This window comes from Schistocerca serialis, chromosome 4, assembly GCF_023864345.2.
Source record: "Schistocerca serialis cubense isolate TAMUIC-IGC-003099 chromosome 4, iqSchSeri2.2, whole genome shotgun sequence".
NCBI lineage: Eukaryota > Metazoa > Arthropoda > Insecta > Orthoptera > Acrididae > Schistocerca > Schistocerca serialis.
Window position 1 is genome coordinate 96953648 of NC_064641.1, and position 14163 is coordinate 96967810.

General features: G+C 42.4%; 1 protein-coding gene across 1 annotated transcript in view; it reads right to left on the reverse strand.

Moving 5' to 3' along the window:
• LOC126474288 (Kv channel-interacting protein 4-like) overlaps window positions 1–14163 on the reverse strand; it is a 127860-nt gene that overhangs the window by 35193 nt on the left and 78504 nt on the right. Inside the window, exons 4-5 of the mRNA XM_050101752.1 lie at window positions 1548–1692; window positions 1327–1389 (exon numbers count right to left, since the gene is read on the reverse strand). Coding sequence (XP_049957709.1) covers window positions 1327–1389; window positions 1548–1692 — 208 coding nt within the window. The remainder of the gene's footprint in view (window positions 1–1326; window positions 1390–1547; window positions 1693–14163) is intronic.

Below are 14163 nucleotides of genomic sequence, written 5' to 3' on the forward strand. Positions count from 1 at the left end.
AAGTTCAAGACATATGCCGACTTAAATACTTAGATGCGTGAAAAAATGTCGCTCCATGCATGAAGTTGTAATACATCTGTTCTTTACCCTATTTTGTCGAAAACTGACATTTTGAGCCCTTGGCTCCGTATAGAACACAGGTTGATTCTTTTATAGAAGATAACAGCAACCAGCCAGTTTGACAATTCATCTAAATAAATAGCATTATAAAAGCTGTCTGGTTGCTGCTATCTTTTCTGTAAGAGTCAGCCTGCACTTATTCTTTACTGCTAAGACACTCCTACAGTGGAGTTAACTTAAGAAAATCCCTGACACCGGGCAGCGCGTTTAACCGCTTTCAAATGCGAAGTGCAAACGGCTGTACGCGGAAACAATTGCCATCTGTAGATATATGAGGAGACGTTGCCATAGAGACGTTTACAAAATCGCGTTGTAGACACGGAACCATTTGCACACAGCGCTCAGAAACTGTCGGATATCATGCTTCCTTACCTGGATACTGTATTTACAAATTTGTACATAAACGTATTTCTTTGACGACTGTTTCGTAATTTCAAAAGGGCTTACATGGAAATAAAATGCTTTCGATATTTCGCTAGAAACACAGTCCATATTTTGTTTTCGTTTCCAATAGAAAATAGGCAGAATGAATACCCGGGCAATGGCGGATTTGTCAGATAGTGTTTCAATAAAGTGAAGGTAGAGAGAGTAGAACAAATCCGACAAATAATCGAGGATGCTGGGGTAAGTGTTAGTCTGAGACGTCAGACAACTGATGACTTCCGTCTGCCCCCCCTCCGCCCCCCCCCACCCAAAAAAAGAAGTATGAAATAAGTATAGGGTACAATAATTAGAATGATGTTTTGTCACTAAGAGAATAGTGGTGGCTTAAAAAAAGGGGATGAGATAGTAATCATCTCATCTGCAACTAACATGTGCACGCACCGAACTTCTCAGTAGGTGGGTCATGCTTAATTATAGTCGGTATACAAGTGTCCTCACTCTCTGACAGTATTTTACGAACTGTTCCTTTCGTATAAACATAAGACAGAGACGCAAGCACTGATAGTGCAGCTGCACCTAATATATCTCATTAGCCAGATTAGCAATTATGTCAAATAAGTGTTGATAATGTGATGTTTTGGTGTAATTATGGAAGTGACTTGCACATAGAATGTCGAACATTCTGTCACCAGAATTTTGCGTATGTGTAAGTTTGGCTTAGCGATGTGGCGTAATGCGCAAAGAAAGTCTGTTGTTACTGACGCGCGAGGAGCTGTTTGAGTACTAGAGAAGGATAAATTCAAAATCAGTTAGAAGACTCACCGCCGAGCAGTAGTTGATGAATTCGTCAACTGTTATCACGCCGTCGTGGTTCAGATCCAGTTTCTGAAAAGAGAAGAGCAGAGTCTGTATAACTCACACAGCTGTGTTTTCTAATTCTTTTGATGTAGAGGGTTACATCTGCAGTGCGTTGCAGTTATAAATAAACAAGTGAGAACTAAGGTCACAGAATTTAGTGAACTGACGCGATAAGCGTCACGTACCTTGAAGATCCTCTCCACGTGCTGTTGCGGCGTACGATGCGTGTGTGATGCGTCTTTGGCATCACCCACCAGGTTGTAAATGGCCGAAATCACCTCCAGCATTTCTTGTCTCGTTATACAGCCGTCGTGATTGACGTCATACAGCCTGGAAAAACACCAAAAACTACATTAACATTAAAACACTCATATTAAATTTTCCCACGCGCTCCTACCCTGTTATCCGGTCGCTGGGTATAATTCAAATGCTTTAACATGCAGGGTGCGTAGGAAGCGAGCTCGTAAGTTTTAATTGATGTTAAGCCTACTTTACACGACGACACTAGGTTGCAGGCCACTGCGCATGCGCGCTGCGCGCCCTTTGCTGAGCTCGTTGGTGAAAGTAAACACTTTCGGCGTGTTCCAATTTTAGCGACACTAGCTGCATGAGTTTTGAGATTACACAGGTTCGTAGAGTGTAGACAAACTGAAATATGAAGTGGGGAACGGAGAATAACGGTCGCTTTTTGGATATCTATGCTTTGCATAGGTGTTTGTGGGATTTCAGTGATGATGATTACAAAAATAAGCAACATATTGCTGTTCGTGAGACAGTCATATGCGATCATAACATAGATGGTTTGACAACATCAGAGCTGCTGGGCAAGATTTATTGAGTTAGGAGCACATATACAACTGAATTAAGAAAAATGCAAGCAAGTGTAATTCTAGCTGTGACAATGCTCTCGTCCGTTCGAGTTGGCCGACTCTTTGTTGAGGAATATTGTAGTCAGGAGGGAAGGCTATACAAATTCAGAAGCTGCATTCTTAATTCAATATTCATCTACTTAAAACGTCGCATCAGTGCTCCCCATTCACATACGTTAGAATTTTGAAATATTACAACTGTACAGATCTATCTTCAAGAGATTAGTTTGCAAACCATTCTCTTCTTAATACATCCAGCTTCGAATAATTATTGCTGTTAATGATAATAATTATTTACTTTTAATGTTAATAATTAATGGTGTTAATGAAAAAGCGTCATCACCAACTAAAACCGTACCTTATACACTCCTGGAAATTGAAATAAGAACACCGTGAATTCATTGTCCCAGGAAGGGGAAACTTTATTGACACATTCCTGGGGTCAGATACATCACATGATCACACTGACAGAACCACAGGCACATAGACACAGGCAACAGAGCATGCACAATGTCGGCACTAGTACAGTGTATATCCACCTTTCGCAGCAATGCAGGCTGCTATTCTCCCATGGAGACGATCGTAGAGATGCTGGATGTAGTCCTGTGGAACGGCTTGCCATGCCATTTCCACCTGGCGCCTCAGTTGGACCAGCGTTCGTGCTGGACGTGCAGACCGCGTGAGACGACGCTTCATCCAGTCCCAAACATGCTCAATGGCGGACAGATCCGGACATCTTGCTGGCCAGGGTAGTTGACTTACACCTTCTAGAGCACGTTGGGTGGCACGGGATACATGCGGACGTGCATTGTCCTGTTGGAACAGCAAGTTCCCTTGCCGGTCTAGGAATGGTAGAACGATGGGTTCGATGACGGTTTGGATGTACCGTGCACTATTCAGTGTCCCCTCGACGATCACCAGTGGTGTACGGCCAGTGTAGGAGATCGCTCCCCACCCCATGATGCCGGGTGTTGGCCCTGTGTGCCTCGGTCGTATGCAGTCCTGATTGTGGCGCTCACCTGCACGGCGCCAAACACGCATACGACCATCATTGGCACCAAGGCAGAAGCGACTCTCATCGCTGAAGACGACACGTCTCCATTCGTCCCTCCATTCACGCCTGTCGCGACACCACTGGAGGCGGGCTGCACGATGTTGGGGCGTGAGCGGAAGACGGCCTAACGGTGTGCGGGACCGTAGACCAACTTCATGGAGACGGTTGCGAATGGTCCTCGCCGATACCCCAGGAGCAACAGTGTCCCTAATTTGCTGGGAAGTGGCGGTGCGGTCCCCTACGGCACTGCGTAGGATCCTACGGTCTTGGCGTGCATCCGTGCGTCGCTGCGGTCCGGTCCCAGGTCGACGGGCACGTGCACCTTCCGCCGACCACTGGCGACAACATCGATGTAGTGTGGAGACCTCACCCCCCACGTGTTGAGCAATTCGGCGGTACGTCCACCCGGCCTCTCGCATGCCCACTATACGCCCTCGCTCAAAGTCCGTCAACTGCACATACGGTTCACGTCCACGCTGTCGCGGCATGCTACCAGTGTTAAAGACTGCGATGGAGCTCCGTATGCCACGGCAAATGGGCTGACACTGACGGCGGCGGTGCACAAATGCTGCGCAGCCAGCGCCATTCGACGGCCAACACCGCGGTTCCTGGTGTGTCCGCTGTGCCGTGCGTGTGATCATTGCTTGTACAGCCCTCTCGCAGTGTCCGGAGCAAGTATGGTGGGTCTGACACACCGGTGTCAATGTGTTCTTTTTTCCATTTCCAGGAGTGTAGTATGCCGTGTGTTCCCGATTGTAATGTACGCAATATGATATGTAATTTAAGTTCTGGCGACAGAGCTTCATGCATTACAGTATCTTTATTCTTTATCGTGTAATTAGCGCTATTTAGAAGAAACAGTTATGGTGACATTCTAAGATAATTAAAAGAACTTCTTGCATCTTACGTTATAAAGTATGTCAGCAAGGATGCTGAGCAACCGAGCTGACGTCTTTTCTTCATACAGTCAGGAATCGAAACACGTTTCTTATTTTTTTTCTTATGCAGCGATTCCACGCAACAAGCTTTATCTCCATCACAACTCTTGCGACGTGCAGCTGCCAAAACCTATGTTTCAGACGCGACTCAGAGACTCACGAAACGACAAAACTGAAGTGTATACTGGTGTCTACAGTCAAATATGAAACCACCTGCGTGCAACTCATTCCACTCAACGAGTGGCGCAACCCAAAGTCGTCGTGTAAACTAGGCTTTAGGATGTTGCACTGTCAGGTTCAGATTACGTCTGTGACGGTCGCTGGTTAACACAGAAATCGGCGAACATGGAACGAAGACAACATAGTGAGAGCGCTGCACGTAAGGCAATTCATAATAGAAGATAAAGACTCCAGACCAGTGGAGGCTGCTATCATGCGCGAACTAGCTACCCGTCCACACAGCGACTCTCTCTCTGACACGCACTGGTACACAATACTCGCTGCACGCTGGCGCGCACCAAACCAAGACTGTTGTTGAGGCCAAAAACAAACAGTAATGTATTCATAAAGCTGCATAACAGTATACAGGTTGTTTCAAAAAGAATATATGTATTTACAAAGGATTATTTTGTCCATACTATCTGATCGCTGCGCCTCGGCTCGGCTGTTGGAGAAACAAATACATAGTCTAGTTTATATTAATAGCCGCCAGATGTCAGTTTTCTTCTGTTTTGCTTGGTAACCGTCACTTGTTTAAAATGGCTACTCCGCATCAGAAATCATTTTGTGTTGTCGAATTTGCGAAGTGGAATTCCGTGATTACAGTGCAAAGACATTTCAGACTGAGGTACAAAATTGATCATCCGAATAGGTGGAACATTCGCAGATGGTATCGACACAGGATGTGCATGTAAAGGAAAGAGTCCTGGCCGCCCTCGTGTTCCCGAAGAAAATGTTGCACGAATTCAAACTGCTTTCCAACGTAGTCCTTAAAAATTAACTCGTCGTGGCAGTCGGGAGTTACAACTTCCTGCAACAAAAATTTGGCGTGTTTTGTGACGTCGGTTGGTTATGAAGCTCTACAAGTTACAACTGCTACAAGCCCTGCGTCCTGATGACAAACGCAAACGTGTGGCATTTTGTAACGAGACTCCTGATGCTATTGACAATGATAACATTTTCGCACAACGAATCGTGTTCAGTGATGAAGCGGCTTAACATGTTAGTGGTCAGGTAAACAAACACAGTGCTCGAATTTGGGGCCTACAGAACCCACATGCAGTCGTTGAACATGTACGAGATTCGCCCAAAGTTTTGTGCGATATCCCGATCGTCTGTTTACGGCCCATTCTTCTTTGATCGAAACACGGTCAACGATCAGCAGTACCTCGCTATGTTACAAAACTGGTTGTTTCCGAGGCAGCACGAAGATACCTCCATTTTTCAACAAGCCGGGGGACCCTCTCACTCGAGTCACCAAGTACGCGAATATCTGAATGAAACTCTATCGAACCGTTGGATTGGTCGTCACGGAGGACTTAGCATGTCTCAGCTGGGCTCCACGGTTAACGGATTTGGCACCCTCTGACTTCTTCCTGTGGGGTTTCGTTAAAGTCAACGTTTATGTACCACCACTCCCACAGAACCTGGAAGAGTTGTGTTTTTTGTGCTTATATATTTTTGTCCACTCCTGTAGGTAGCTCAAATGTATTACTTTAAAGTGTTTTCTTTCTTAGTTTCCGTTTGAAAGAGGAATTGCTCAGAATGCTTTTGGTGATACAACATTTCCTGGCCAGACTTGTCATTAAATTCTCATTTTCTCAGTATCCTGATGAAGTGTAATGGAGGCAGTGCTACCGAGGTAGGGAAAGACGGGTAGTGTAGGATTTGTACACCTTTCCGAAATTATAATATTTTCTGAAGGTTGTACTGAAACATTGTTCTCAATATACACTACTACGATACATTAATTGATGTAATTATAAAACCTGATGTCATAAGAATAACGTTCGTTGCTTTTTTAATATTTCTCCCAGCCTTTGCTTTTTGGTCGTTTAAATTTTTGGAAGGTTATATCGGACATGAACTTACAATTAAAAAAACTTTTTTTTAGTTTTGTTTATATTTTTTTGGAAAAGAGTTTTAATTGGATTGCTATTATGAACTTGAACTTGTCTTTCAGCTCACCTAATTTCTCAAAGAAACTGTTGAATTGTTTCTTGCAGAAACCTGCTGCAAGCTGCAAACTCACGCATTAAGCCTTCTTGAATCCTTGTATTCACATATTTTCAAAAAATCACACTAAAAGTTGTTACCTGCTTTCATTTTTGTCTTACTGAGCCGATTCTTAATTTTCAGTCGTTCTACATATTCCTACACTAGTTTTAAGATCTTCTCTCCCCTCAAAGGCAGAAACTGGCTATCTAAATTTTTAACATGATTTTGCAACAGTTTCCTGTTCGTCGCTGGATGTTTTCGGGAAAAAAAAGCTAATAAGTTTTTCTTGCAAAGGGTTTCATGCCCACCTACTAGTTTTCCCGTACGGCTTTAGTCTATTCCTTAATGACCTTCTTGAAATAATGTTTCTTGCTCGCTTCCGTAATTGTTACTTCAAGAAGTCGATCTTTTGTACGGCTCCCTTCATGTTATTTTCATGCCATTTATGTCTTGACTTCTCCATCTTTGCCTGTTAAAAGAAAAATGCCGTACATATTTAAGTCTTCACGCTGTCTCTTTGTCCTGAACAGACCGAAATTGCTTCGTCCAGTACTACCCAAACGTACGGCTGTGGTAGTTTAAAATTACCATTGTTATTACTTGGGCTAGACAATGTCACAGCGTACAAAATTGACGACACCAGTTGTACAATGTCTAAAGATACAATAAAAAATCGAATATTACTTTCTTGCAAATAAAACACAACACTCCACAGCCGAGCTCGCTAGCAGTAGGTTATTATTACCACCCCGAGGAGGGATGTATTTGTAGGTGCAGTTGAAATGGTTACCTATGGGCAACATTATGTTTCAAACAACCAGAATCTTTCGCAAATCTCAAGTCGTCACTTCCGTCAATAACTCTACCTTCTAAAGCCCAGACAAGTTCTGCTGCATACCAAGCGGGACTAGAACTCCTAGAAGAAAGGATATTGTGGTTCTATGGTTCAACCACAGTATGAGCATTTCAGTCTACAGTGGAGTGTGTGCCAATGTGAATCCTACTGGCATACTAAAACTGTAGTGGACTGGAATCCGAACCCAGAACCTTGTCTTGACTGGATGTTTCAAAACGATGATTTGCCACTTCAGAAGGCTGAATCTTATCAGGAACCATTCCAGTGTGGTGCGACTGTTATAGGTCAGACCACACGCAGCGTAGAAGCATACTGCAGTGAACTAGCTATGACAAAAACAAAAGTCTGTTATTGGTGAGTACTGTGTGTCCAGAAAGGAAGGGATTTAGGTGTGAATTTCCCGTCGACGAGACGAGGCCTAAGTTCGGTTTGGGAAATAATGTAGAAGGCAATTGACCGTTCTCTTTCAAAGAAATCATCCTAGAATTCGTCTTAAGCGTTTAGAGAAATCACGCGAAACCTAGTTCTGGATGTCTGGACAGGGATTTGAACCGACGTCCTCCCGAATATAAGTGCACAGTATTTTACCACTGCACTCGCTACTGTGTCCTCATATGACGTTCATCGGAACATAAGAAGACAACAACATCGTTCTGGGACTATTACTACAGAATCCACGGAGATTCAAATTGCTGAAAAGCTTATTAACTGTAATAGCGGATACTAACTTGAATTCTGTCATTTCCACTAACTGCTTTCAGACAATAGAAGGTATCCACTGCGTGATTCAGACGCCGAGTGAGGTAAGACACTGGAATCGTGTTCGGAGGGAGCGGTGTTCAAATTTCCGTCCAGACTTCCAGATTTAGATTCTCCATGACTTCCCTAAATCATGGGGTAATTCATAAGATAGCTGACTCTACAATCCTTTGTTATGCTGTAACACCGAAAATGCGGGATGCATGGCACCTGCTACCGATATATAACTCTTTTTTTGAATTGTATGTAAATATTTGTAATTAAAATGCTTTCCTTTAATGAGTAAGGACATTGCTTCACTGTATGTGTACATTTAGGTAGAAGTCTGTAGACATTTCATTGTATTTATCTGTGTTTTACTGTAAAACTTATAAGCTCTGGGAAAAAGCGAAAGGGGGGGAGAGGATTTGCGATGAGTGCTCATCACATGACGAATGGTGTTCCCATGCCAAGAGTATGACGTAGCCGCTCCTATCGATTGACGACGGTGACTTCTATACGCTAGCGATATAACTGTCTTCCAAGTCAAGAACAGACGAAATATAACATTACTAGAGGCGGTCAGTGCCAAGAACATATATTCGTGTCGGAGTTGCCTTGGGGCTACCATTGGTCGGAAGAGAAGCTGGTAAACTGGGGCTGGAAAGACAGCACTCTTAAGACCTTGGACTGACAGCCCTCCGGTCAGCTTCCTACTGCAACAACTAGGGCTAGTGCCAACAGCTGGGAGAATTAATAGCTAAAGGTTGTTGAGTCCTCGAGAACCGGCGAGGTTACACATCCTGCCTGGACCCCAATAGTCACGGTTGCTTTGTATCGCTGCATCTCCTAGAGGAAGAAGAGCACCTGTTTGAAAATTTATCTGAAAGTAACACTTGTCCCCGTCTTGACCAAATAGTGAAATTCTCTCAACACGAACGAGTCTGAAGTCAGATTCAGAAATACAACTTTTCAGTATTTCAGGTATCTGTCTCTTACAGTTCCTTTTCTCTGAAGTTTTCTTAAAGGATTAATTTGCATTTAATGACTGGGGAATTTCGAAATAAAATCGCTAAAATAAAATCGATAACCGGGTAATAAATTCACCGGCAAGTTAACCATTAAGGATGGGTAGTGAATCTAGAGTGGTATGCATTGATTATTACTTATGTGTGCTATCTTTCTTTGTTAATGGCCCCTCACGGACGCACATGTACGCATGCGACGCGCGACTAGTCTGGCTAGAGTCGTAGTGTTAGAACTTCCGGACGTGCATTATCTATATCTTCGATGGCGCTGTCCCCGTCACAGGATGGTGTGGGCAAACAGTCCGCTATTAAATAATGCGACATGGCAAAACCATATTATTTTTAGCCAGCTCAACTCAAAATGATTGGAACGTGCTAAGTTAAAATACCCTGTTCGTAAGTAAACAACTTCTGGATACAGTCCCGAAACTTCGTCAAATATTCATTCCGCCGGTAAAACCTCAGTTTCAAAACTAGTGATTTCTTCTGCACTTTAAGGCTTAGGCACTTGTGCCTGTTCCGTCCTCACTTTTCACTGCCACCTCGTTTTGGGTCTCCCTACGTCCTTTCTTCCTCTTGGCTGGTAAAGCATTGCCTGACACTTACTCTTTATGGGTGACAACTCCGTAGTATTTTATTTTCTTCGGTCTTTTTATTAACACCCTCAAAGAAAAGAAAGGAAAAATGACGCACCCCGCGGAAATTATCCGAATGGCACGCAAATCCGTAGATTTGATGTCCATGTACAGGAAAACGTATGATTACAATTTCAGAAAAACTGGATGATTTATTCAAGCGAAAGAACTTCCCAAATTGAGCGTTGGTCACCCTCTGATCATTATGCAAGCAGCTATTCTGCTTGGCATTGGCTGACAGAGTTGTTGGGTGTCCTCCTGAATTCCGTCCAGTTGGCATGGTAGGTCCTCAAACTCCCATAGCTGTTTGGAGTGCCTTGCCCATAATGCTCCAAATTTTCTTAATTAGGGAGAGGTTCGGCGATTTTGCTGGCCAAGGTAGGGTTCGCGCAAGCATGAGGCAAGCAGTAGAAACTCTCGCCTTGAGCAGGCGGACATTTTCTTACTGAAATGTAATCCAGGATGGCTTATCATTAAGGGGAAATTGTATGTCCTATGTCGCCAATGTTAAATTATCCAGTTTTGGCACCCATTACCTTGGAAACTTTTTGAGACACCAACTTACAATACTCCTTAACTATTGAATGCACCTTTCTAGTTACACTGAACTACAGTTATTACTAAAGTTGTATTGTGGGGAAGTTTATCTTTTGTTTCTCAAACACTCAATTTGACAGAATTTTGTAAATAAATGAACATAAAAAACAACTCAGGATATTTTAATTATTCTAGTTCCATTCGTGTTGAATCTCACACTTAGCATGCTGTGAAAATTTCGTGTCTCTACCATCAGTACTTTTTCAGAAAATGGGTCATTAATTGCAAAAAATGTAGTTCGGAGATATTGAGGTTTAAAACTTTTTTATTACAAATTTTCATACAGACTTACGTTTCAACTTCTTTTATGCACTAGAATTGCCGTCGCCCATAGTCTGTGTCTTACTCAGTGTCACAACAGCCCAGTGCTTGCCTCCTCCTTTTCTTTATTGCTTCTTTTGTCATTTGCTGAGCAGATAACTCTGCTTCACGTACACGAAGCTCATCCAGTTCCCTCAGTCCTTTAGCTGTGTTCTGTCCAAATCTTACCCCTGACTTTTCCAGAACCTTAAGTCTTTCATAGTTCCTACCATTAAAAGTTATTAAAACATCAGACACTGCTAACTTTAGAGTCATAAGGCCAACAAATACGTTTTTAGACACACGGCACCACAAAGACAGCGAGAGACAGTTTCAGAAAGAACTTGTGCAAGGATTTGCAGATCACTACTGAGGTTGCACATGATATCATTACTTTCACCACTGTCACCCATTTCTAAAGTTACTTTCCTTTTCTATGCACTACGGGGCATGGTCACTTCAGAAACATTATCATGGTTTCCTTCACTGCTGTTTCCAAGTACTTCAGAAGAAAATGCAGGTCTCACATATTTTTTACTCGCAAATTTGGGTTTCTTGAAGTTACTTTTACGCTTAGTCATTTTATTTACGTATAAAAAGCAACAGAAGTAAGCTTGCTACAAAAATAGCCGATAATCACACTACTTTCAACCAAAACTAGTATCAGAAACAAAGGGCTGCTTTGTTTAATCGTAATGCCAACTTCTGAGACGTAGCAGTAGGCGCAAAGCAAAAAAATTCACAGCCTTCTGGACTGTGTAGTTCCCAAGATATGACTGCTCAACTGTGGCAGTATAAATGTAGTCGCGAAATCTGACAGTCACACGTCAACATTCAAAATATTATTTGTAGGTCTCACAACTGTGTGGTTTTAATGTCCAGGAAAGTCCAAAGAACATTATGGAGTAGAAAACAGAAAATGCAAAATTTCAAAGAATTTCATGTACAGTGTGTCCTTAAGGGTAGCAAAACAGGGCGTAAAATGACGTTGACGTACCTCTGTGCTGTAATGGTGCTGTGGATGACCATCAAAGGGGTCCTGGTATGAAACGAAATGACACCCCAGACCATCACTTCAGGGTGTCTGGCTGAATGGCGACAGTCAGGTTGGTATTCAACCGCTGTCCAGGGCGTCTCCAGACACATCTTCGGCCTGGAATCTCATTGGCTGGAGTAGAATTGTCTTCAGTGACGAGTCCCGCTTCGAACTGAGTTCTGGTTACCAGCACAGACTTGTATGGAGGTGCCCCGTACACCTCTCGTTTAGTGAGGACTTTTTCATAATTCGTACGGGCAAATACAGGATTCAGACATCTTGAACGGTTCAGGAATCATCTGAGGTGGACACTGTAACTGGACCATGCTGTATACTGAAATATTCATCTTTTCTTTCTAATATTTTTTATTGTATTCGGATACCCTGAAATAATGTACCAAATATTGATGGAAAGCCGTATTTCAGCTAGCGTTAAGGAAACACGACAGTAAGGCAACTGTGATATGACCTGTACTCATCTCTACGCCCGCCGGAAAAAGAGTTTCCTTTAAGACAAAGCCGATCATAGGCGTTATTAGAGCTTGAGGACGGTAATGGTTAATGGTGACAACGCTCTTATGCGCGCAGCTTGATTGATGATGACTTTTTTTTTAATGATACACCACCTCGCATAGCATGCTCCTTGGATACTTTCATCAAAGCTCGAGATGAGCTATCTCAAAACATGGTCCAAATTCTACCAACACTCCCCTACCCTCTCTCTATCCACTTCCTCCTCCCTCATTCCACCCCTTTCTCCTGTTTCCCTGTGATTATATTGTTTAACAATGTAGGTACTGCTGCACAGAACATAGATATTGTATTCTGAATAACTGTTCATCTTCTATTTATAAATGAATTCTCATACTGAGTGACCGAGCCAGGTGGCGCAGTGGTTAGCACACGACATTCGCATTCGGTTCAATCCCTGATTTAGGTTTTCCATGATTTCGCCAAATCGCATAAGGCAAATGCTGGGATAGTTCCTTTGAAAGGGCAATGTCGACTTCCTTCCCCATCCATCCTGAATTCGATGAGACCGATGACCTCCCTGTTTGGTCTCTTCCACCACATCAACCCCCCTCTCATACTGATTGTAACTTCATATTACTGGTTATATTAACTGGTGTAGACGTACTCGGTATAACTCTGTTGTATTTGGGGTTTCTGTACGTGTCAGTTTTGTCAATAAGCACGAATCCGGCCTATAATTTACTGTCCTACTTTCAATGTAAGTACAAACATTATAAAGGTTGCGTATATGTCGATTAACGGTTGTTGAGTACAGAAACGAAATGTCTTCTTAAAAGCTCATTGGTGTAACGTCCGTAATCCAGTTCACTTGTGGTTTTCATAGTGGAGTCTTTTAAAATTATCCTCTGATATTTTGAAAAGGCGTTAGTTACTTCGATCGTATGCTTTTAAATGGGGCTGCTATTTGCATCCATTTCTTGCCTCTTAGTAAGAAACTGTTTTCAAATTGCTTTAAAATGTTATAATAAGGATCTTCTAAGTGTAGAGTAGTGTCTTCATCGTGTATATAATGCAAACATGAAAAACATGTATGTATTAGGATTTCCTAGTTATGAAGTAGAGGCAGCTGCCATCTGATGGTACTCCATAACAGCATACAGTCCGGTCGACTATTGCTGGGGCAATGTGCCTTCATCTGTAAGCACGGACAGAGCAAGTAACATTTTATGAATGTGTGCCACATGTAAGGTTTTATCACTTGATGTATGAAGCGGAACTACAGCCTTTGCTCCAACGAGGCATGTGCACCTCTCATACGTTTAATACTACTATTGACGTTCGATGTTCCATAATTATTTATATTTATATTACAATTATGTTCGTATGTATACAGGACTAGCTGACAGTGCACTACATACCGTGGCACTAAATTAATGTAAGTTAAGGCTATGTAACGCTCATGTTTTGAAAAACTGTCTTCTAAGTGTATTCTGACCATTAGAATGTAAGAAAGCCGTTGAAAACACTATTGTAAATATAAAAAATATCTTTCAGCTCTGAAGATAGCAATTAAACTAGTCGTCAACACTTGCAATTCATGCTATCTGGGTAAATAAAACTTCTTCAACGAGAAGAGTATATTTTTCGTAATAAGAGATCGCTCTCCTACCGACGATGTCAGATATAATACATAAATTAGTACTCTTGCCTGCACGCAGAAGTTGATAGCTATACCGTTCATTATATCCGCCATGCATTATACATTATACTTCTCACGACTGTCAACGCTTTATCCGTATACGCAAAACTCGCTTGATCCATTTGTATCTGATGGATTACTATTTCGCAACTGTTGAAATGAAGTGGTAACGTGGACCAAAGATCACGATTAAATCTCACAAACGGTTCTGTTTAATGAGAGAGCGGTTAAGCAAGCTGTATCGAAAAATGAGGTTTGCATTTTTCGTTACTTTAAATAACTCGATTGAAAATGTGCTCCCCGTTCCGTTATTCAGTTACTTACTTGATCTCACTGTTGTGCGGAGTTGCCTCTTTACAG